The sequence below is a fragment of the Falco biarmicus genome, chromosome 7 (assembly GCF_023638135.1).
Source record: "Falco biarmicus isolate bFalBia1 chromosome 7, bFalBia1.pri, whole genome shotgun sequence".
Taxonomy (NCBI): domain Eukaryota; kingdom Metazoa; phylum Chordata; class Aves; order Falconiformes; family Falconidae; genus Falco; species Falco biarmicus.
Window position 1 is genome coordinate 1,466,521 of NC_079294.1, and position 21,685 is coordinate 1,488,205.

Sequence of the window (21,685 nt, forward strand, 5' to 3'; positions counted from 1 at the left end):
AGTGTCCTCTTTGTCTCTTGAGAACTTGTAGAAACTGTCCCTGCGAATAAAAGCTGCAGATAAGCTCTTCCAGCCCAGTGTTTGTCTCTGCAAGTCTCCTTTATGCTCATGGTGTAAGAATTAGGACTGATCAGGAGTTCATTGTGGGTTGGTGAGAGCCCCGATATGGGAAGATACTTGAGATCTGAGGCTGATGCACTCGCCTTCCAGGAAGGCATTTGGGATGTTGGCTTTTGTGCTGCTGAAATCTACCAGGGGTGCTTTTTGTATCATCATTAATAGATTTGCTCTCAAGCCATGTTTGTCATCTTATACTGAGCTTCAGCACAATGATGTTACATTATTCCAAGAGAGTATAAAAAAAAGCAAAACATCATCTATTGTTTTCTGATTTGCTTTTCTGCTCACAGGACACTTCCTCTACCTTCGAGCAGACAGCAATCAGACGAGTGGTATGGCCAAGGCTTACAGTACCAGCTTGCCAGCCAGTATTGCCACTGAAGACTACCAGGTATAGCGCTCTGCCTTAGCACTTTTGTAGGCTCTGTTTGCACGGCCCGTTCTCCTGTGCCTCTGCACACCCTACAGGACACTGGAAAGCAGAAGAGTTGGCTCTACCGCCCAACTAGCTGCTTGTTGGAAACTGGAAAGGAGACGTGAGGTGCATCCTCAGTGAGCGAAAGCAGAGCCCCCAGTCAGCCCCTCAGTATGGAAAGCTCCCCAGCCTGGCTGCACCGACTGTTCCTTGGAAGGGCTGCCAGCACCTGGGTCGGGTGAGATGGCCTGGATTTGTAGGAAAGGGAGCTGGCTGGCTGGGCTGCCGAGCCATGCAGGATGCCTGCTGCTGAGACTTCTCTTCATAAATTCTGCAACACTTTCATAACAGTTAATAAACTTGACAGTTTCATGGAGAACAGGAGTGTGAAGTTCGTAGGGATTAGATTTTCCAGGAATAGATTAAGATAATAAATTCTGTTCATATTCTTCAGGAATTTTGAAAGGTGAGGGCAACCTGGCATAGATAAAATAACATAACCTGCCTTCGGTCCAAATCTCTACAAAGAATAAGAGGAGCTCTGAGATGCTGGAATTAAAAGTATTAAATAATACTGTACTCATAACACTTAAGAAAATTAAGCTGCAAGTTTGAGCTGGCGTCCAGCCCTGCTAGAGAAAAACAGAAAGCTTTGATGCCTCCTAATTAGAGCTGGCAAAAGAAATAAAGTGCAGGTGCCAAAAATGTAACCAGCATTTATATTTATTTATAAATCTAGGTCAAGTTTTCTGCGTAATTCCAACAAAATAAAATGTGCTTCAGCTAGGTTCACAAAGCCAGGAGGAGGAGAAGCAGTAACTGTTGCTTGTGGTGTACAGGTCACAGGAGACCTGGACCCATTCTCTCCTCCGCTGCCAAGGACTTGAATCCCCGTGTCAGGAGCGAGGACGTTCCCGTGGCTGTTTGTTACAGCGTGTGCCTGTGCGTGCTCCCTTTGCTGCTGCTGCTGCGGGCCTCTGTAGCAGAAGGGGCAGGGGAGCACTCAAAGCAGCGGTGGAAATAGCAGTCCGCTCTTGTGCCAAGGTGGAAGTGGCTTCTCCTAAGAGGAACGAGTCCTGCTTCAAAATGCCTGGTGATCCGGTTGCCCACCTGTTATATGGGTGCTACAGTCCAGATGGTGCCTATGACTTGGAGCAAAGGTCTGGACTGAGGTTTCCTGCCTCAGGAGACAATTCCTTGTTTTGAGGGTCCCTGGGGCAGGGCACTCTCCCTTGGGGTGCCCCTGTGCCCTGTATGGTGTCTGGGTATAGACCGAGCCATGCAATGCAGCGCCTTAACCTGGGTGGTTATGGTGGGAATCCTTAAAAGATTTAAACTGTGGTTCAAACCCTTTCACAGGAATCTTTAAGCTGGTGAGAACACCAGAGGAATGCGGTTAGGGTTGGGTTTCTACAGTAACCTAACTCCAGGGGAGGCATCTAATGATAGGCATTTCTCGAGCTGAAGCCTGTGTTGCTTTGCTTTCCTACTTGTTCCTGAAGGAGGTAACAGGGAAACAAGCGCCCGCTCGCCCAGGGCTGCCCGCGGCCGTGGGTATTGCCGTCAGTGGCAGGAGAGCCGCTGTCCCAGGGAGTGTCAGTCAGGGGGTCTCCGCTGAGGAAATTCCATGCCAGGAGCAGTGACAAGTCATACGCAGGCAACAGGGGGTCTTGGTGGTGTGTGTGATTAAACAGATTGACCCAGGATCAAAGGATGGGTGTCTCAGATCCCCGGGGAGGGGAGAAATGAGTACCTTTCCCTTTTTATCACAGGGTACCATTCCTTTCCTCTTCTTCCTCTGTTACAGGTCCAGTTCTCAGTGCATGTTTTTGGCAGCTACAACGGTACCGTCTCCTTCTCTGTCCGGGGAGAGATAAAGGGAGCTCCAGTCACCTGGCCCATGTGGGAAAGGGCAGGCAGCTGGAGCGACCACTGGTTTCTCATCACCTTTCCGATGCCAGTGCTTCAGAACCGGTAAGAGCTCCACTGGCAGCATCCAGGGCTCTCCCTAGAGATCTAGTGAATCGTTACTGTCTTTGTTGTGAAGGAGCACATTCATTCTTGCCTTCTTCCAAGGCCATTTCTACTGAAAAAATTGCAGAGTGCTGTGATTACGCTTGCTGAGGAAGCATTCTGTCATGCATGCATCTTCGTGCACGTACTCAGCCGGCTCAGCACAGGCCCACGCCGTGTGTCTGCGCTTCCACGCAGCCCCGGGCAGCGCTTAGGTGTGGGGAACAGGAGTGTCAGCACTGGAAACGTTTTACCCATCTGAGAAAGCCAGTGTACTTTCAGTGGTCAAGTGCTCCCAGTAGGGAGACGGGTATGTTGGCGTAGCTGCACCTTGTAGTTCCACAGTAAACCCAGCCACGTGAGTCAAATGAGTCTAAACCCACGGTCAGCCCAGACAGCCGCCTGGTGAGGACCTGTGTCGGTGCAGCCGGGGCAGCTGCCGGCCATTCATTGCCACGTTACTGATGCAGCAATCTCAGCAAAAGACTGCTGCCCAAATCAGCCTTGCACTAACGTTTTCACAGTTTTACATGTGAAAATACAACATGACATTGGTTTTCAAATGAAGTCAAATACTGAAGTTTCAAAGATTTTCAACGCAATCTAATTTTGATGAGGTATTTCTCCTCCCTGACCCAGTGTCATTCAGTCTCAAGCCATGTAGCCGGTGCTGGAAGCTCAGCTGGTTATTGTGCACGGCACAAATTATTTTTAAATTGCTCCCAGCTGTGTTTGCGCATGTTCCTCAGGAAGGCCTGTTTCACATGACACTTAGGAGAAAAAAATCTCAGTCTATACAGTGAATATTATAAATGGGAAAATATCTACCTAATATTGGCAATGAAGGATGTTTCAAACCGCCATGGATTAGGAGGTGTGAGGGGATTCCTTTTAACTCCAAATATTCTTTGCATCTTTGTGTAAAAGGCGCTAAGGGATTTGGCTCTGGAAGCGACAGCAATTCAGACCCAAGCAGCAGTAAAACTTGGAGAAGAGAAAATGTTGTTCTACCCTCTTTCTAGTTTAATTTCATGATTGCCTTTGGTCTCAGCATTATCATGTGTTCACCATATGCACCTTTGCCATGAATTATTCCGTTAGGATAGGCTAGATCTGCATGCTGGCAGTGTATTTAATATTCTTGTCTGACACAGTCTGGAGCCCTGTGGATTAGCATCTGTTTAGTTCTGCATATGTAAAGTATGACCAGTGAATTTGTCCAGAATAGCTCTTTTCCCGAGGTACTCTCATGCGGACCTAACTGCAGCGGAGTCCTGGGGGCTCTTCAGGGGTATTTAAGACCTTCTGCCTCCTCTGATATTACGGTCCCTTATGCTTGTCGCCTGAAGACTCCGATTTCTGCATCAGCCCTCAGTTCTGAAGCAAAATGGATCTTGTGTGGCTGGGGGGAATGGATGGCAAGAGGCTTTAGGGAGCACTGGCCAGCACTGCTTGGAAAATACTGGTATTGAAATACTGTAACGTTTGAAACGGTTGAGCACCTAGACAAAACCAAAGAAGTAGGTATGTCATGTGTTCACATGCTTTGACACTGTTTCAAGTAGTTCAATCTTGTTTCCCTTCATGTAACCTTTTTGTATGCCATTTTCAAACAAATTTTAAACCGATTGGCGGGACAGTGGCAGTCCAGGTGGGTGAGGCTGAACCGCTCAGCCGAGCAGGCAGACCTGTGCTGCCTGGGCTGGCCAGGGGGCTAACAGGAGGGGTAAGTTGCCATTTGCTGCACCCATCTATTACAGAAACAGAAGCAGCACACGCTTTGCTGGCAGGTGTTGCAGGTATTTGCCCCAGGTAAGGAAAAACCTGGTCTTTGTGCTGCCAGGACATGGGCTCTGTCCCAGGCCTCTTGCCTTGCTCTTTCCGTGCTCTGCTCCCGCTTCATCTCACCTGCTTCTGCGAGCACTCGCCACCTTGCTTGCTTTTTTCATATACTCGTCTCTCTTCATTCTCCTTCAAGCTCCCATTTGTGAACCCATTTTATCTTTCTCATGCTTCCAGTTGTAATTTCCCTCTCTGAACTCCTCCCTGCTGCTTGTTTCCATCTCACTTCCAGCAGCTGCTATGTCTCTGTGTGCTGGTTTTTTTGTTAAGTTTTAATTCCTTCCCTGCACTCCTGTTCCCTTCTCCTTCCGGTGATTTCTTGTGCATTTTTGTTTTGATGATCCCAGCCTTCCTGTTTGGCTGTTTGTCTGCTCCCTAGATCTTGGCCCCAAACCCGCTGCACACCCAAGTCCAAGCTCCCCTGCCATAAATACCAAGGGAACTCCCCAGCCTCTCCAAGAGGCTACCTTTTTCGCTCTGGATTCGGTTTAGGCAGGTTTTTTTCTCCTGTTTAGCCAGGATCAGCGAAAGAAAGGAGGACCGGGGAAGAAAAAGTGTATTTGTTACTTTGGAAGGGCAGTTCTCGCTTCATGTAGCTGAAGCAGGACCTGACGCAGTTCACAACAGCACTGCCGTGGAAAGTACTGTTCAGCCCCAGACTTGGAGATATCCAAGGAAGAGGAGACTGCAGGATTAAAAAGGTTCTACCAGGCATGGAATGGCAGGGATTTAAATTTTCAAGGACATTTTACTAAAATTTATCATACAAAAGGGGAAAAAAGCTCATCCCTGCCATGTGACTCTCTTCCTCACAAATTTCAGTTCCCACTTGCAAACCCTGGTAGCACAGAGCACTTAAAACAATGTCAGCATTTTTGGGCATGGTCAAAATGATGAATCCCTGCATTGCCTCATCCTCAACACTGGGAAATCATTTTGACTGCTAGGCAAGTCATACCAAATCACCCAAAATAGAAAAGTTCAGCCTAAATTGCTTGAAGGTTGGTGAAGTTGCAAACAATTGTAAACGGAGGCATATGGTGAGCCACTGCTGTACGATGGTAGCAGTTTGGTATAAACCTCCGTGGGTGCCTTTTCTGTATATTTGTGGGTGCTGGCAGCTCTCCTTGGTAACGCAAACTCCAGCAATGTTGTGCTTGGGGAATTTTTTTAGTGCAGAGTTTGGGCTGGCATGTCATTTTTCTGTATCCTGAATCTCCAAGAAACATGTGTCCTTCTCTTGCTGTGAGAAAGGGTTATATTTTTCCCTGGTTCCTCAAAGGGATGATAGCCCGGAGCAAAGAGGGTGGGAGGGGACAGATCACACAAGAAAGGGTAGACATGAGTCGCAACACAAATAGTTGCTGTAGCAAGGCATGGAGGGCTTGATGGGGCCAGAAGTAAAGCAGCCTTAGCGGATAGGAGAAGACTATGGAGGGGATATATAAGTAGTTTTTAGCAACAGCTTCCTCCAGTGAATGTATTTCTTAGGAGAGAAGGAGGACAAACTACGCAGTCTGCTGATCAGCCTCCCAGCGGGGCATCTAAATTCAGTCGCTTGGTTCACACACACAGGGAAAAAGGCTGCTATCAGGGAAAATCGACAGGCAGAAGACCAGACACCAGAGAGCTGGAGAGTGTAATACGCTGGAGTCAGCAAAATGAGCTCAATGAGCAGGAGCCCTGGAAACCCCTCTGGCTAACACAGCAGAGTTCAAAAGGCAAATTCCTCCCCTTTTCTGAAGTTAGGAGGAAGGGGAGGCATACAGAGCCCAGAGCTTTTGAGCCATCTATTCTCACGCACTGGGGGAGGGCAGTGCTTCCCCAGGCTCCCACTCTACTCAGCTGGAGCAGAAACCCCCCTGCAGGCGCAGAGCCATGGCCCTCTCCTGCTCTGGCTCCACCGACCAGATGCAGCAGCTTGAGCGGAGTGAGAAGTGCCCTAGTCCAAGGCTCAGGGTGCCGTGACTTCCTCTTCCATCAAATGACTGGGGGAGTTACTGCCTAGTTTCAGTGGACTGATGTACAAGGTCTGAAAATGCACAAGTATTGCTAAACCTGCTAAGAAAGAGGCAGGCTTCTGTGGGAAGGACATCTGATGGCAAATTCCCCTGCTAACCCGTAGCTAAGGCAGTGGTTACTCAAGAGACCCTTGATTTGCATTTGCTGCACCAGCACTTACTCCCAGAGTACTCAGACCCTGTAGGTGTGAACGCTTCCATTTAAGCACCAGGGACCATTCCTGAGTTGGGGTAAAAGCAGCTGATCCCTAAAGATTTTGATGCAGCTATGCCATGTTATATTAACTGTGGATATGGACCAGCATTTGGCCAGTGGGTGGAATACGCACACATACTTTATTGCCAATAATTTTGGGCAAGCGCGCTCCTAGGGTTAATGATTAATGCATAGGCAGGTCAGTGCTTGATCTCTCATAAATCATCATTGAGCTTCACCAGTGACAGCAGTAGAGGTCCTCTCCATATGCTTTTAATAAGCTCTAAATGGACTGGACATGAGACATCTGTTTATTTCTGAAATTTAATGAAAAACAACTCGGTCCCATCCATTAGAGGGAGATCCCTCAGCCGATTTCCTTTCTTCCTTGTGAATTCACAACATGGCAACGCACTTGGGACATGGCAGACCTCCTAGATAAGTAGCTAAACACCTGGTCATGGTGGAAAAAGATGAGACAGCCCAGAAAGATAATACTTCAGGGAGTTATGGCTGAAATTTAAAATGTTCTGACCTTCAGCTGAAATAAACTCATGTCACCTTGTTGAGTTACATTGGCTGAGGAGCAGGCTCCAGATCCCTGTTTATTTGGATATTGTTTTTCTGTTCAGTTTTTATTCTTTTTTCTCTTCCACTTTGCACAGGTCTGATTCCCTGTTCCCTGTTTTAATGACTGTTTATAGCAACTGAGTAAGGATGTTTGTGTGTGTATAACTGTTAGTGAAGGACAGTAGCTTGTGTTTCTACGTGTGCATGCAGATAGTAGGGGAAATAGGGCTCTTATTTTTGTTCCCCATGAAATGTAGCGTTATATGAATGTTGGTTGGTCCTCACTAACTGTTGACATGTGGATAAGACTTCTAGCAAGCCCTTTTGGCTGCTCAGCAGGGCTTGTCTGGAGGAAACGTTCTAAATAGTGATGATCATGATTTGATGATATGAGAACATTGTATTTTTAGGTTTTGGGGTTTTTTCCCCCCCTGCCCCTTTGTCTGTCTTATCTAAAACTTCTGTCTTATTGCAAAGGTTTCAACTGCAACTCCTGGCAACTTGGGGCTGGAATTCCCGAGCTGACATTGCTGTCGACAATATTACGTTTGGACTGGACTGCTTCACTGACGGTGAGCCACAAATGTTGCAGAATCCCTTAAGGAGCTGGGGTACTGTAATCAGCACCCCACAGATCCAGGACACACACGCTCTGTTCTCGGATCACTTGTGTTAGCTTTTGCAGCACAATGCCATTTGATCTCAGACCTACTGGAGATTGCAAGTAGAGGCAATTTTATAGTGTGTCAGCCTCCTAGTGCTCTTTTTTTCTCTAATCTGGGATATCCTGTATCACGTAGTTGAGACCTGTCTGTGTGTCTTGGCAAGAAACACTCAACTTATTCCTTAGCCTCTAAGTGGAAGGATTACATCACCCTGTCCTTCAGCAGTCCCCGCTGACCCATGCACCCCGGCAGTTGAGAGCTGAAGAGAATTTGTTGAAATCAAAGGGGAAAGTCACCATATTTTAGTGTGGAGGAAAGGAAGAAAACAAAGGAATAAAGTGACTCTGACAGTAAAGTTTTGAGTATTGCAACAAGTTTGTTTTGCTCTGCAAGGAGGTACGTCCACTGTCGCTGCTAGATGTTATAGATATATATATATATAACAGATGTGTTTTCCTTTGCTTTGTTACTGCACACGTGGCTGACAACAGTATATTCCATGGTAAAGCAGAGCCAGTGCTACCCTCTGAAGCATGTTAGTAAGAGTTGGATTTTCTTAGCAGACAAGTGGAAAGAGGTTAGATACTTGAACCACTTGCAAATATTAGAAGCTGCCTTATTTTTGTACTTGGAGAAAATACCTGTGTGCTCTGTTGTAAAGAAATGGGAGACTATGCAGCACTTGAATTGTGACTTCTGTTGCAGACAAACTGCATCGGTGGGCCTGTGTCGCACGTGCAGTGCGTCAGCATTTAGGGTGGTAGCACGTCTCTGTGGAAGCTAGCTGTAGCCTGACATCACACGTGGGAAGGCTTATGTCAGAACAGACGGGTTAAAAGCTCATTGACAAAAGCGCCTTTTCCTTCCCACCTTTGTCCCCTTCGGTCTCCTGTTCTCGGTCCCTTTGGTCTGTGGGCACTGAAACCACCCATCTATAAAATGTTGAGCATGCACATTTTCATTTGAAATTAAGAGGAAAAGATGTTCCCTGATGGTAATGTCATTTATTCACCCTAACTCCTTAACAGCCCTGGCTCCCAAACACCAAAGTGTTTGGACCTCCATGCTAACACTTGGTTTTGAAGTCTTTTGAGGATACTGAAGGGAGTGATTCCAGATGCTCTTGTGCCAGCTGATGTGCCCCCAGCTGCTCGAGTTTACTGCCCTCCTGAAAGCAAATACAGCCTCCAGTTTACCCACAGAATTTTGCTGGCTCTGGTGTAGGGATGTATCCTTTGGCAAATAGGTGCTGCATAAATGCTGCTGCAGCAAAGTTACCAGAGTTTGTCCAACAGAACCCCCAAGTTACTCCTTGCTTTCAATTAGTATAAATAGCACTTATGTCCAGGAGCAGCTGGCACTGATGCCATCTGGAGGGGTGACCCAGAGATATGTGACTGACGCAGAAGACAGACATCACGAAGGAAACACATTTCTCAGAAACGTTGCACTTGCCACTGTTCCTTGAATTGTCTTTGCAAATTGACGTTTTCTCGCCTCTGAGGGCAACCACGTTGCATTTGTCTTCTCATGACTTTAATTCAGTTAGATGGCAGAGAAGCCCAGCAGCTCTGCTGTGTTTTCAGTAATGAAATTATTTCTCCCTGGCAATGAGAGGTTTCAGATGTCAGAGACGGAGCCAATTAAGATCCAAGCAGCAAATTCTTTGCATGAGGGCAGCAGGAAGGTTATATGGCAGGAAGGAAGAATTTGCTGCTTACTAGGATGTAAATATTATTTTCTCCACCTATTTCAATTCAGTTGCTCTACAAAACCCAGTGCAGACTCTGAAAGCACTGCTTGTCTACGTGCAGACTATGAAAGAAGGTGAGGTTTTCCATATACCTCAAACTTGGGAGGAAAGATTCAGTAAGGTTTAGGAGGAAAACAAGTGGGTGGTGAGGGCAGCTCAAGGGACACCAATAAGGACACAAACCAAACAGACTGGTTTTGGATGGCACCTCCTGGGCAGTGGCATATGTTTTCCCTGTGAAAAAGGTGAGATGAAACCACCTTCTGGTTCATACAATCACCTCGTGTAAGACTGTGTCACAGACCAGGTGACATGGGTCTGGTTCATTGTGAGGACTTCTAGGGGACAGCACAAATGTGTCTCGTCGCTGCAGTTAACTAGTGCTTTCAGAGAAGAGGTCTGCATTTTGGGTGTCTAAATATGAAAATGCGGGCTGGGACAGCAAATAAGGTGCTGGTTGTTGCCCTCCTCGGCGCTTGTGTGATCGCTGCTTCTGCTATTACCTTTTGCTGCTCTGAGGACAATGCTGTTCCCGTTAGGATCGCAGGTCTCTGGTCTGTCAAAGTGCACTCTGCTGCCCTGGCACGACATTTCCTTCTGTGCATCATTTACAGTTTCCAAGACTGGTTTATAAATGGGAAGAGTGACCAAAGAGAGCTTTTGTATAGCCTATCTCTGGTGCGTGACTTGGGAGTCCCTGACCACCCAGCAAAGGCTGGTTCTGTTGACCTGCCAGCCTCGTTGCTTGAGGTGCTTGGTGGGGGGGGCAGTTCAAACCTCGTTACCGCCTCATTTTGCCGATTTAAGAAGGTGTTGACTAGAAATGCAATAGATCAGCCAAAGGGATGGGGAAGGGGAAAGCTGGTGCAGTTTCCTCATTCTCTGTCCCACTCTAGGACAAGCTGGAGAGACTTCCAGCCTGCCTCAGGAAGGTGGGATCTCTGAGCAGACCATGCACACTTTGAGGATCCTGTGGGGCACCTTACTCTGATTAATCCCGGCCACAGGACCACTACAGCTTTTTTCACTACAGTCCCAGAGACAGAGAAGTAGGAGTGAGTTACTTTAGCTTTTTGCCCACAGGAGATGCCCTGTCTTTCTTCTTTCCACTTCCCTCACTCCATTTTCGGTGTGGAAATCAACAGCATTAGCTAAATCCTGGAGGAAGGAGTCCTGTGCTCATCTTTTTCTGGTTACATTTTTCTGATATCTGGACACCTTAACATGAATGAAGTCTTGTGCCCTTCCATTCACTTACAGACAACACGCTGGCCATCAGAGGAGGAAATGGAAGCTAAAATAGACTGGAGCACCAGCCCCTGGATACCAGGGCTCCACCATGTTTGTAGGAAATGCCACCTGACCTCTGATATGTATAAAATATCAGCCTTCTAACAGTTCATGTGGACAGGGTGATGCTCAGCCTGTCTTGCAGCTTGTCTGCTGCTAAGCACGGAGGAAACAGAAACCTTCTTCCAGCACGTGAGGGTTTGTGACTGTTTGGAGGAGGAGAGGTTGTTTGTTTGGAAATGAGGCATTGCCTTGGGATACTCGGTCAGGATGCTGCAAAAAAAATCAGTGCAGACACACAGACCGACTCTGTTTCAGAGAGTGATTTACATTCCTTTGCTCTGGCAAACACAACCAGACTTCTTGTACATCTCTAAGTATCTGAAACTGTGATGACCCTTGGGATTCGTAATTCAGTGCAGGCCTTGGGACACCAAGCATCTTTTCTGGCCATGCATTGTCTTTTTCGTTTGATTTTTCTTCTTGTCTTTGATCCAGTTCATTTGTGTTGGGTTAATTTCATTTTTTGCTGGCTTGACAACTTCATCCCTTGAAGTTCTCTATCTCGCTATGAACAGTGTGTCAGTACAAAGCTCCCTTTTACTTCCACCCATCAATGTGCTTTCAGGCAGACCTCGGAGGAATATTCTGAGGAGTAAGAGCTCAGCAAGGTCTCCATGCTTCAATTAGTTATTTGGCCTTTCTGACACAGCTAACAAGGGTGTTAATTATCGCTATTTAGAGCAGTGGCTTTGTGGTGGAGATAATTGTCCAGCTGGAACTGAGTGAGTCTCTTTTGAACAGAGCATCAAACAGCTGTTAGATTCTCACAACTGGAACAAATTGAAATATTTGTAATGTTTTCCAACTGGTGAAAAATGTTCAGTATTAAATGAACTAAGGGCTCAGAAAATGGAAGGAAAACTCTCCTTTTTCTTATAGAGATTTTCCAATCAAATATCTGCATAAAATGGGTAATTTGACTATTGAAACAGGATGCTTACAGATTTTAGGGCAAGGGTTCTGATCTTACTTTTTCCTGTGGTAAGGCAGCTTTAGTGTGGTGTTCTCAATGCACTCAGGTGCTTTGGGTCAGCAACTGCTGTGAAGCCCCTCCTCCCTGAGAAAGGGCTGATTTTTAAAGGCCTGTTTCGCTGGTGAGAAATGTAGCGTGATGCTGTTTTTCAAAAAGGTTTGTCCGAGATTTACAGCTTGTGTCACGGGTATGGTGCTGTTTCTTAACTGTGTATGTTAGTGAGACATGTAATTTTATTTAGTATTTTATTCTCTGAGCAAGGTCCGAGGTGCTCAAAATTGGTTGCTGACAGGGGAGCGATCTCTTAAGCTGGTTTACTTACCATGATGCCATTCAGAAGCAAAGATAACATGCTATCGCTGTCCTTTACACCTCCGCGCCTTTGCCTGCCCAGAATTGCCACCCGCCCTTTGCAAAGCAGAGCATTAACACCTGCTATCTGTTCTCCCACACTGCTTCTCCTGAAGCCTCTTCTGATCACAGCCAGTGCCGCCGGCTGGCCAAGGGGCTTATCCGGGTGGTGAGCCTGCGTGGGCTGAGTTAGGTAACACGGAGGGTTTGTGTTCGTGTGAAGACGCACTGCCTTCAGCACAGACACAAGGAGCTAACCCAAGGCATGGACCCAAAAGAATAATAAAAACCCATGATTGTTTTAGAACACCTTTTCTGCCCAAGATATTGTTTACTTACTTTAACCAAATGGTTGTACTTGGTTCATTCATGTTATCTTTAAATTATCCATCTCTCTTTTCTACCGTCCTCCCATCTCTCTCATCCATTCTACAATTACAGGAAGACAACCGAATCATTTTAGTGGGAAGCGCCAGTACCCACGGGAGGTTAGTAACCTGGATGAGCATCTTCTGAACCCCCTGGAAGAGCCCTCCCTCCCAGGTATGCGATTCAGTACTGCAAACCTGTCTCTTGGCTGTAAAAGGCGGCTCCCTGCCCACCTCAGGTGTGCGATCTGCTGCCTTGTAGCAACAGGGCAACGAGGTCTCATCCGTCCCAGAGAGGTGGTGGCCGTGTCAGGTGGCCGTTGGCCACAGGACAGCAGTTTGCTGCAGCCTGACTTGCCAGCCCTTAAACAGCAGGATCTTTATGAACAATAGCAGAATCTTCAAGCAAAGAAGCTTTAAGTAAAAGCAGAAGCTGCATGACTCAAGAGTCAGCTCAGGAATGAAAGGTGTAGACCAGTACCGAAAGCTGGGGGTAGGAAGAGGTTTACTGGGACTTAGTAAGCAGTGAAACTGAACCAACGAGCGGAGATGTAGGGGTGTAAAGGTGAAGAGGGAGGCAGGGGAAGTAAGGGAGGATCTAGAAATCTATTGAGGAGGAAAAATGGATGAAAAACTAGGAGTACGGGAGACACTGGGGACCAGTTTACTGCCGCTCTGGAGGATGGAGAGCAGCTGTGTGGTTGAGAAGAGCTGTCTGAAGCAGGGCCTGGGGAGGGAATCTTGTGCCTGAGGCTCCTTTGCTGCCAGCCAACACCTGCGTGTGGCTGTGCCCCCTCCTGAGGGCTGTGCCCACCCAAAGCGTGCCGATCTGTGCTGCTGCCAGCTCTCCGGGGCAGAGACTGCTGTAATGCAGCCAGCGTTGTCCCCTGCCACCCTGCTTCTGCCTCTGGCCCTCGTGCCTGCCCTGCAGCCTGCAGGCCTCGGATACATCGCTGAATAGTTTTGTTCTTCGGCCTCATCTCAGTCACCAGACAAGATGGGTAGGTTTGGGTCTTGGGCAAGGGCTGTGGAATGGAGGAGGTGGTTATCTGCCGCATTTTTGTAGAAATGGAAGAATGATGCTTAATGAGAGCCAGGAAAAAATTTGCTTGGAGGAGAAGGTCCCTCCTGAAAGGAGCAAGAGGCTGTCCCTGTCCTCTGACTGTGGCAGCTGCCACAGGTCCTGGTGCGAACCTGAGCCAAGCCCCTTAAAACTTCCACCGTGTTTCACAGGTGGTCACTAGCTGAATGGCAGGTGTTTGCAGCCTTTGCTCCTGTATACACGCTTCGGTTCTCAGCTGGGAAGTTGAGTAGTATCTCCTTGCCTCATACTGGCATCGAGAAAAGAGATGTGATGATGTCTGTGAGACACTTGGATAAAACCCCTTCTCAGAAGCCCCCCCTGCTTCCCCCTGCAGCCGATGGGGTTTCTCTGCAGCCCAGGATTTATTAAATGGTGTGCAGGAAATCAGGCCAGAGGGGAAAAAAGCAGATGGTGTCTATGCACAGAGCAGTAGTGGTGCTGGGACTAGCACGAGGTTGGGATAATGGAAGTACCCTGCGATCGTACAGTTAAGGGTGTATCTCGGTGGATTGTATTACAAGGGAGCCACGTTAAAGTTGAACAGGTAATTTAACTTTAGCATGTACTGGCTTTCAAGTTCTCAACATTGTAAATGCAAGTTTAAGGATTTTATTCTATAATTATAATAAACAAGTGAGCAAATAGATGTATTGAATTTTAAAGCTCTGTAGATAGCATACACTGTAGCAATATGGTCTTCCTTTTGATCATCTGGGATTTTTTATATAAAAATCATTAATGTTCTTTGTGAATAATAATAGTATTTATTTTGTTATTGAAGGATCATGAAAAAAAGATATCCACAGGGGTGGCTGGTTGTTTCAATGACACTTGCCCTTTGGTTACATAGTTCTGTGAGTTACTGCATGTGTCTGAGAAATAACAGGAGGCTCAGATCTGCCCCAACTCTTGCTGTCTCGGCCGCAGGGGGCACATCTGTTGTTCTCTGGTGGTTCACGACGTGTGGTGCCAGTGGCCCACATGGGCCAACTCAAGCTCAGTGCGACAGCGCCTACAAGAACAGCAACGTGTCGGTGACTGTGGAGAAGGAGGGCAGGCTCCGGGGAGTGCAGGTCTGGAGAGTGCCGGCCACAAACCGATACAGGCGAGTACCAGTGTGTGCTGGTGCAGTGGCCACGTGCGGCTGCTTTTTGTCTGGGGGGTTTCGGAAACCATGAGGGTGGGGACCGTCCGTGCTGAGCGAGCGGGGGCGGTGAAGTAAGAGGGGAACAGGAGCACTAGTGTAAGGGTCTGTGCCTGAGCTACTGCGGAGCATGGGAGGGTGGAGTGGTGACTTAGAGATCAGAACCACGAGTGTGGGCATGCAGTCAAGTGGAAGTACTGCCGTCATTTCAGTCCCAAAGCCTCGGTCTTCTAGATCTGGTCGTAGCAGCTCCTGAAGTCTCTGCCTGTAGTGCTCTGCTGTAGAGCTGGTCCGTCCCCTTGCGCCGTCGGGCTACATGGGTCTCAGATAAAGAATAGCCAGAAGGTGCAGCAGCAGGAGAGCCTGCTCTGAAGCAATGCCTGTTTGGAAGTGCAGGCTGGGGAGAGTTTGCAGATGGAATTGCTTTGGGGATGAGAAGTGTGAGATTTCTCTCTTTAACTGCTTACTTTTTCTTCCAGGATTTCTGCCTACGGAGCAGCTGGGGGGAAGGGGGCCAAAAACCACAACAAGAGGTCCCACGGGGTCTTCATCTCAGCCACTTTCCAGCTGGAGAAAGATGAGCTGCTGTACATCTTAGTGGGGCAGCAGGGGGAGGATGCCTGCCCAGGGGTGAGGACTGCACAAGCACATGAGGGCAGAGACTTTGCAGATACGATTCAGTGAGATTCAGTGGGTGGCTTGGGGGCTGATGATGAAAGGTAGAAATCCCAGAATCCAGCAATGAAATCCAGTCAGGAGGCTGGGAAGAACCAATAAACCAAGTCAGAAAGAATCTCAAAACAAATATAAAGAACTCTGAAAAGAAAAACAATCCCAAAGTGAACAAACAAATATGAAGCCCACAGGAACTTTGCTTTAAGCTCCTGGTGTTTGAAGTAAGTTCTTCATCAGCTTTCTTCTGCTTATTTTAAGCAGGGAGCTAGTAGGTGAGAGTTGTATGCTCCCACTCTTATTTTTCCACAGCCTAGGTTTCTTTCTGTCTGCCAGGATTTCAGAAAATTTATATTATTTATGGAAGCATCCAGCAGTGTTGTGGCTGCACTGTGCCGGATACTCTCTAAGCTTAAAGACTAAGGTCTGAATCCAAAGCCTATCAAACCCAGTGGCAATATTCCCACTAACGCCAGTGGCCCCTGGATCAGACATTTGTAATGACAAAAAAACCCACTCATGAGAAACAAATTGATGATGTGAATGCTTGTATGTGTCCTCTAATTCTAGACCCAATGATTTGAAAGTCCTTTTATCACTTAAGCCCCAAAATTACCTCTTCAACAGGAATTCTTTGATATCTTTCCAGAAATGAGATCTGTCAGCCCCTGCCCAGGAAGAAAAAAAAAATGTTTTCTCTTTCCCCCCCAGACAGACTCCCAAGTTTTGGGTTGTATACACTATTCTTGTAGGCATTCAAAGTTACCATTTACCTTGCCTGGAGCATATGATGCCTTATACAGATGCTGCAACTGGTTCTAAAACCAGCCTTTCTTCACTTTAGATACTTAGATAAAATTCTTGTACTAAAACATGCATTTATATATCTGCATTTCCCTCTCCAGTGCACTCCCTAGACTTGGGTCATTATCTGCAAAGTTGTCCGTTATTCCCCTGCACTTCATGACTGGTTCTCCAAATTGCCAAGCATAACCCAGCACTAAACGGCTCCCTTTGGCAGGTGCTATTGGAAAAATTTCCGTTCATTTTTCCCACTTCCAAAGCCCAGTTTTCTTTGGCTTTGGAAATCCTGATGAATCTATATGTTGGGTAACTAATGTTTGTTTTCCTTTCTCTGAAGAAGTTCTGCAGCTCCAAACCTTCACTGCAAAATATGAATTACGTATTTATCAATGAGTTATTGCTGTATAGCTTTGGTTTTTTCTGTGAGCATCTGTATTTTCACTTATGTGTGTGATGTGGGTTTGCAAATCAGAGGTAACAGACAGACCTACCCCTCAGATGTTGGTCCTCATAGAAGAGTTCCCTTTCAGCAAAGATAATTTATATACTGATTTATATACGCCTGATATACATCACAAACAATACATTATTATTATACTGAGATATACAGACAACTCTCAAGACCTGGAGTTTGCTGATATCTAAGTGCACCTCTTGTCTCCTTTCAGGGCAATTCTGAAACCCAGAAGATCTGCTTAGGGGAGTCATCTCTCATTGAAGAAGACTACCAAAAAAAAAGGCACCTGAAGGACTGGGCTGGAGGAGGGGGGGGTGGAGGAGGAGCAACCTACATCTTTAGGGTAAGTATTTCCTCTCCGTGTTCTGCCTGAGCAGTGTCTGGCAGAGCAACTAGCTTCCACTGTCGATCACGGTGTATGATACGATACACAGTTCTTAAAAAGAGGTGATGAAAAAGGCATGTCCTTCTCACCCTCCTGCCCCTCCTTGCCTCCTTCTCCTTCTGTCTCTCTTTGTCTCTTCAATTTTAAAATCTGTATCTCTTGTCATATCCTTGATCATACTTGTCGCTGTCACAAAGCTGAACTGGTTCCTTGGTTCTTGACAGTCCAGGTCTGGGAATCACATCAGGATACCACCTTTAATACTGGCAGCAGTCCTAAAGGAAAAGATAATTCCAAAACCTTGGTGTTCAGTTAAACAGTTGCTTTGTACACAGGAATACAATGTAAAACATTTTTGTAATGAACTTAGGAAACAGTCGGTAGCTTTGCCCTGGCCTTGGGCCGCTCTCCTTTGGGATGCTTTCATGATTTTTGATGAGTTTATGTGATTCACGTATGCAAGGGACGTGAAGTTTTTCTGATGTTTGATGGGGGGTTTTCCAGCAGAAGGATGGGATTTTCGAACCTTTGCTCATCGCAGCAGGAGGAGGAGGAAAAGCCTACCTGAAGGCTCAGGACAGCTCGCTGGATGCCATCCCCTTGGAGCAGTTTGAGAACAGCACTGCAGTGCCCGGCGTCAGCGGCAGGACTGGGGCAGCAGGTGAGCACCAGAACCACGTGTCTGAACACACACCTTGTCCTGTAGGCATGAAGTGAGGGGCTGCTTTTGGGTCTTTGGGGATTTTTCTGTGGCAGTAGTTGTCAGAAATGTGCTGTAGTCTGGAATGGATGTTGTCTTGTGTGGCGTGTCACCAGGTAAAGAAGAATGCATAAGGTGATCAGTGGTCTGGTAGAGGCTGTTGCATAGGCAGACTCGTCTCTGCTATGGAATGACTCAGTGAAAATGATGTTTTGGGGATGGAGCCCACTCCTCCACACCGTAACAAGGGCCTTCGAAGAGAAGACTCTTTCCTCTGTTACTCCCCTGAAACCCGAACAACAAGAATTCTATCACGGGAATTACACCAGAAATGGAAGCTTATTTATACTCTTGTAACATCTGTGCCTAGAATCCATTCCTAAGAGACCAAAAACTCCAGTGACACTCTAGCGATTCTCCAGCTCCTGCTGTAATAGCCTCATGGAGGGGCCACTAGAGTGGGATGAGGAAATCCAGTTTGCTTCTGCTGCCCCAGGGAACTCGGCATGCCCAGGGCTGAGAGCCCAAGGCACTTACCCTGAAGGGGAGGGTGGGTCTGTGTTTCCCTAATGCCACTAGTGCTAAGGTGCTGGCTATGCCGTGCATGCCACAGGTTGTGCGTTACATTTCCACTTCGTTGTCATCCATGGCAACAAGGAGCTTGTCTGTATATTCTCTTAACCTTAAAGAAGGAGTTAACTTGAATGCAGGCAGTTCAGAAATTAGTAAGTGCCAATCTCTACCTCTCTGCAGTCTCTCTCCTGCTTTCCTCTGCTTGTGCTTCCCTCACCTGCTCTTGTTTTGGTTTCTCTGGCTGAAGGTGGCGGTGGTGGCTGGCAAGATGACAGTCTGCTTCCTCAGGCTGGGAAGTCCCTTCTGGAAGGTGGAGAAGGGGGTCAAGCTTGTTCCCAAGCTCTAGCCAAGCTCCAGTGGGCCACCTCTGGTGGCTTTGGTGGGGGAGGAGGAGCTTGTACTTCTGGTGGCGGCGGTGGAGGCTATAGAGGTAAGTCTGCTGGAGCAATAGTTATGATGCCTGATTTTGTGCTCTTCAGAGCACCCGCAGTCAAGGGCTAGAGCCCGCAATGCAGCGGTACACTGCTGCAGAAGGTGGCTCATCGATACTTCAAGCTGAACAGTGTGAAACCCACCCTGCTCCCTGCCATCGCTCTTTAACTGGGGAAATCAAGGTTACAGAAGTGTTCCTGTGTGATTCAGTATTTGGAAGGTGTGCGGAAATCACCCCGCCATTCGTTCCCAAGTTGCCCAGGAAAGATGTTCCATTTCTTTGTTCTGCATGTATATTTTACCATGCTAAACCGAGAAGCCTACACTGGAATAAGTCACTTCGCTACCCTTCACACACCACTACCTTGGTGCTGGCTGGGTCAAGTGAGCATTTATCCATCAAGGACATCATACGTATTAATATCACTGGGAGGTTACAGAGTGACCCCAGGTGCTAAGAGCCAGGAACGAATGCAGCCCTTCAGAGCACCACGTTTTTGCAGCATGCAGCACTGATGCTAGCCATGCTCTCCTTTCCCAGGGGGGCATGCCTCTGATAATGATGATATCACAGCCGGTGGGCAGGATGGCATCTCTTTTGTGAACCCCATTGGAGAGATCTTCTTGCATCCCCTGGCAGGTACACTATACTTTTCATTCCTTTTAGTTCTTTTCTTCTTCCTTTTTCCTTCTTCCTCTCTGTTTCCTCTTTCCCACTCCTTCTCCTGTCTTTGCTTTTTTTATGCGGTTTATTCAGGCAGATCTGCAGATCAGATCTTTAGCTGTGGTCATTTCTTTCAGTATTTCTGTAGCGCTCTGAGACCTTTTTCCTCTCAATCTCTAGGCCAGGAGAGATGCCAGTCATCAGGTTCAACTGCATATCCTCAGTCCCAGACCTTTTCAGGTCAAATTGCTTCCAGAGCTCTCTGTTTGAGGGACCCAATACCTTCTTCCCTCCTGGCCCCCACCAGGTTTCTGTCATGCCCACACTCTGCTGGGCTATCTGCTCTCCTGCAGAGAAGGAGAGAAGCTGTAGGTGCCTGCTGCGTTTTGGTTTGGGGTTTTTGTCCTTACCGGAACAAGATGGGAAAACTGAACTAAGCCCGTCTATCGTCTGATTCCTTGCTCAGCCATGGAGAGTCACGGCGAGGTGGAGGTTCAGATCTATCTTAACTGCAGCCACTGCCACTCGGACAACTGCAAGCGGGACCCCGACACCAACCTGCCGGTCTGCCAATGCGAGATGGGGGCTGTGCTAGCTAATGACAATGTCACCTGCACTGGTAAGATGTCAAGTTTTATCCTCATTGGATAATGTCTGTATTCTTGGTATGATCTCTCCTCCTGGCTTTTTTGATGGTCAGCTCCCCAGGTTACAGCTAGCGGCTCCAGGAAACACAGTGTTAGGACAAATGTCAGTCAAAGATATGACTGAAAATTCCTGATGTCCTTTTCCTTACACACTGAGTGGCGTCTCTGTCACCATCTCCAAAGTTCAGGTTTGGATTAGGTAGAAGGTAAAATATGCATAAAGAGACACAGTTGAAGTTCCCTGAATGGGCACAGTGTATCAGATATTCAAGCGTAAATACCTCTCCAGTGTGTACATATATGCACACACCCACCCACCCCTACTGCTGAGTTATTTAAGCCACAAATTACTTCCTTCCACAGCAGTTGCCCACTGTGCCTGTTCAGCTGATGCCTGATATTTGCTTTTATTTCCTGACACAGACTCTTGGAACACCAAAGCATCAAGACTGTAGAGAGTTTCAACTTCTGAGCAGTGATGTTACCCATTTATTTAAAAAAGTGAAGAATTGGATAAGAAATCTGTGTTTTACCAGTTAGTTTTCTATCTTCAAATGATTTCAGAATTATTTGGGTAATTTTGCAATCTCCAGGGCTGTAGAGGAATTTGCCGTGATTTTTATAAGGCGGTCTGGCCATAATGTCTGTATTGTTTTCTGAGGTAGGAGTGACCTTTAGAGTGGTGCTTTACAGCAGCCCTGGTTGCTTTCTGATTAATGCACCTCTGGGTTTTTTTTTTCCCCAGTGCCACAGGGTCCTATCCCAGAGGGACACCTGCCTCTCCCACTCCTCTTAGCTGTGGTGGCTGTGATTGTGGTGCTTGGAATGGTCCTCACTTGTGGCAGCCTATCTATCGGTAAGGAACACTTACTGCTTATCACCCTTTGACTTGGCTTTTCCTGGTTAAATCAGACAAAAGAAGGCCACCTGGCCACACACCTTTATTTAATGCTTGGAGCCAAAGTGTTGTGATCCCCCAAGGGGGGGATCAGAGGGACAGGGAGAAAGAAGTGATAGAAAACATCGTCACCCCACAGTCAGGCACAAGGGTCATCCCAAAGGGTAGGGACTGCTCTGTCCTGGTATTTTCTACAGAGAAAAGAGCTTGGAAAGCCCTCTTAGCAGGCATTTGTTTAGCAGCCACTGCTATATAGGCTGCAGTCACAGCAGTAGTAAAGCCTATAATTCATTCAGGGAGAGGGTGTGCTTCTGGGGACTCGATGCCAGCAAGATGTCTAGTGGAGCACCCTTTCCTCAGCCAATGTACAGAGAAGCAGAGGGTGCCTAATCGCTCCCAGGTAATTAGGATTCTGCAGGAATAAGGCAGTTTGCATAGCCTGTACTAGATCGCTACAGAGCATGGAGGAGAGCGTGATACTGGCAAGCTAAAGGTGCTTCTTGAGCATTTCTAATTACAGAGTTGGTTTCTTTCTGTTCTGTGTGGCCAGCATTATCTTTTCTCTCCAGGTGTCGATACTGTTTG

General features: G+C 47.2%; 1 protein-coding gene across 1 annotated transcript in view; it reads left to right on the forward strand.

Annotated features, from left to right (window-relative positions):
• The window catches only part of LTK (leukocyte receptor tyrosine kinase), a 96,738-nt gene that overhangs the window by 58,376 nt on the left and 16,677 nt on the right, over window positions 1-21,685 (forward strand). The window contains exons 8-19 of the mRNA XM_056346818.1: window positions 411-511; window positions 2,343-2,509; window positions 7,655-7,749; window positions 12,714-12,815; window positions 14,652-14,829; window positions 15,348-15,498; window positions 17,013-17,144; window positions 17,691-17,847; window positions 18,707-18,889; window positions 19,433-19,531; window positions 20,022-20,174; window positions 20,948-21,058. Coding sequence (XP_056202793.1) covers window positions 411-511; window positions 2,343-2,509; window positions 7,655-7,749; window positions 12,714-12,815; window positions 14,652-14,829; window positions 15,348-15,498; window positions 17,013-17,144; window positions 17,691-17,847; window positions 18,707-18,889; window positions 19,433-19,531; window positions 20,022-20,174; window positions 20,948-21,058 — 1,629 coding nt within the window. The remainder of the gene's footprint in view (window positions 1-410; window positions 512-2,342; window positions 2,510-7,654; window positions 7,750-12,713; window positions 12,816-14,651; window positions 14,830-15,347; window positions 15,499-17,012; window positions 17,145-17,690; window positions 17,848-18,706; window positions 18,890-19,432; window positions 19,532-20,021; window positions 20,175-20,947; window positions 21,059-21,685) is intronic.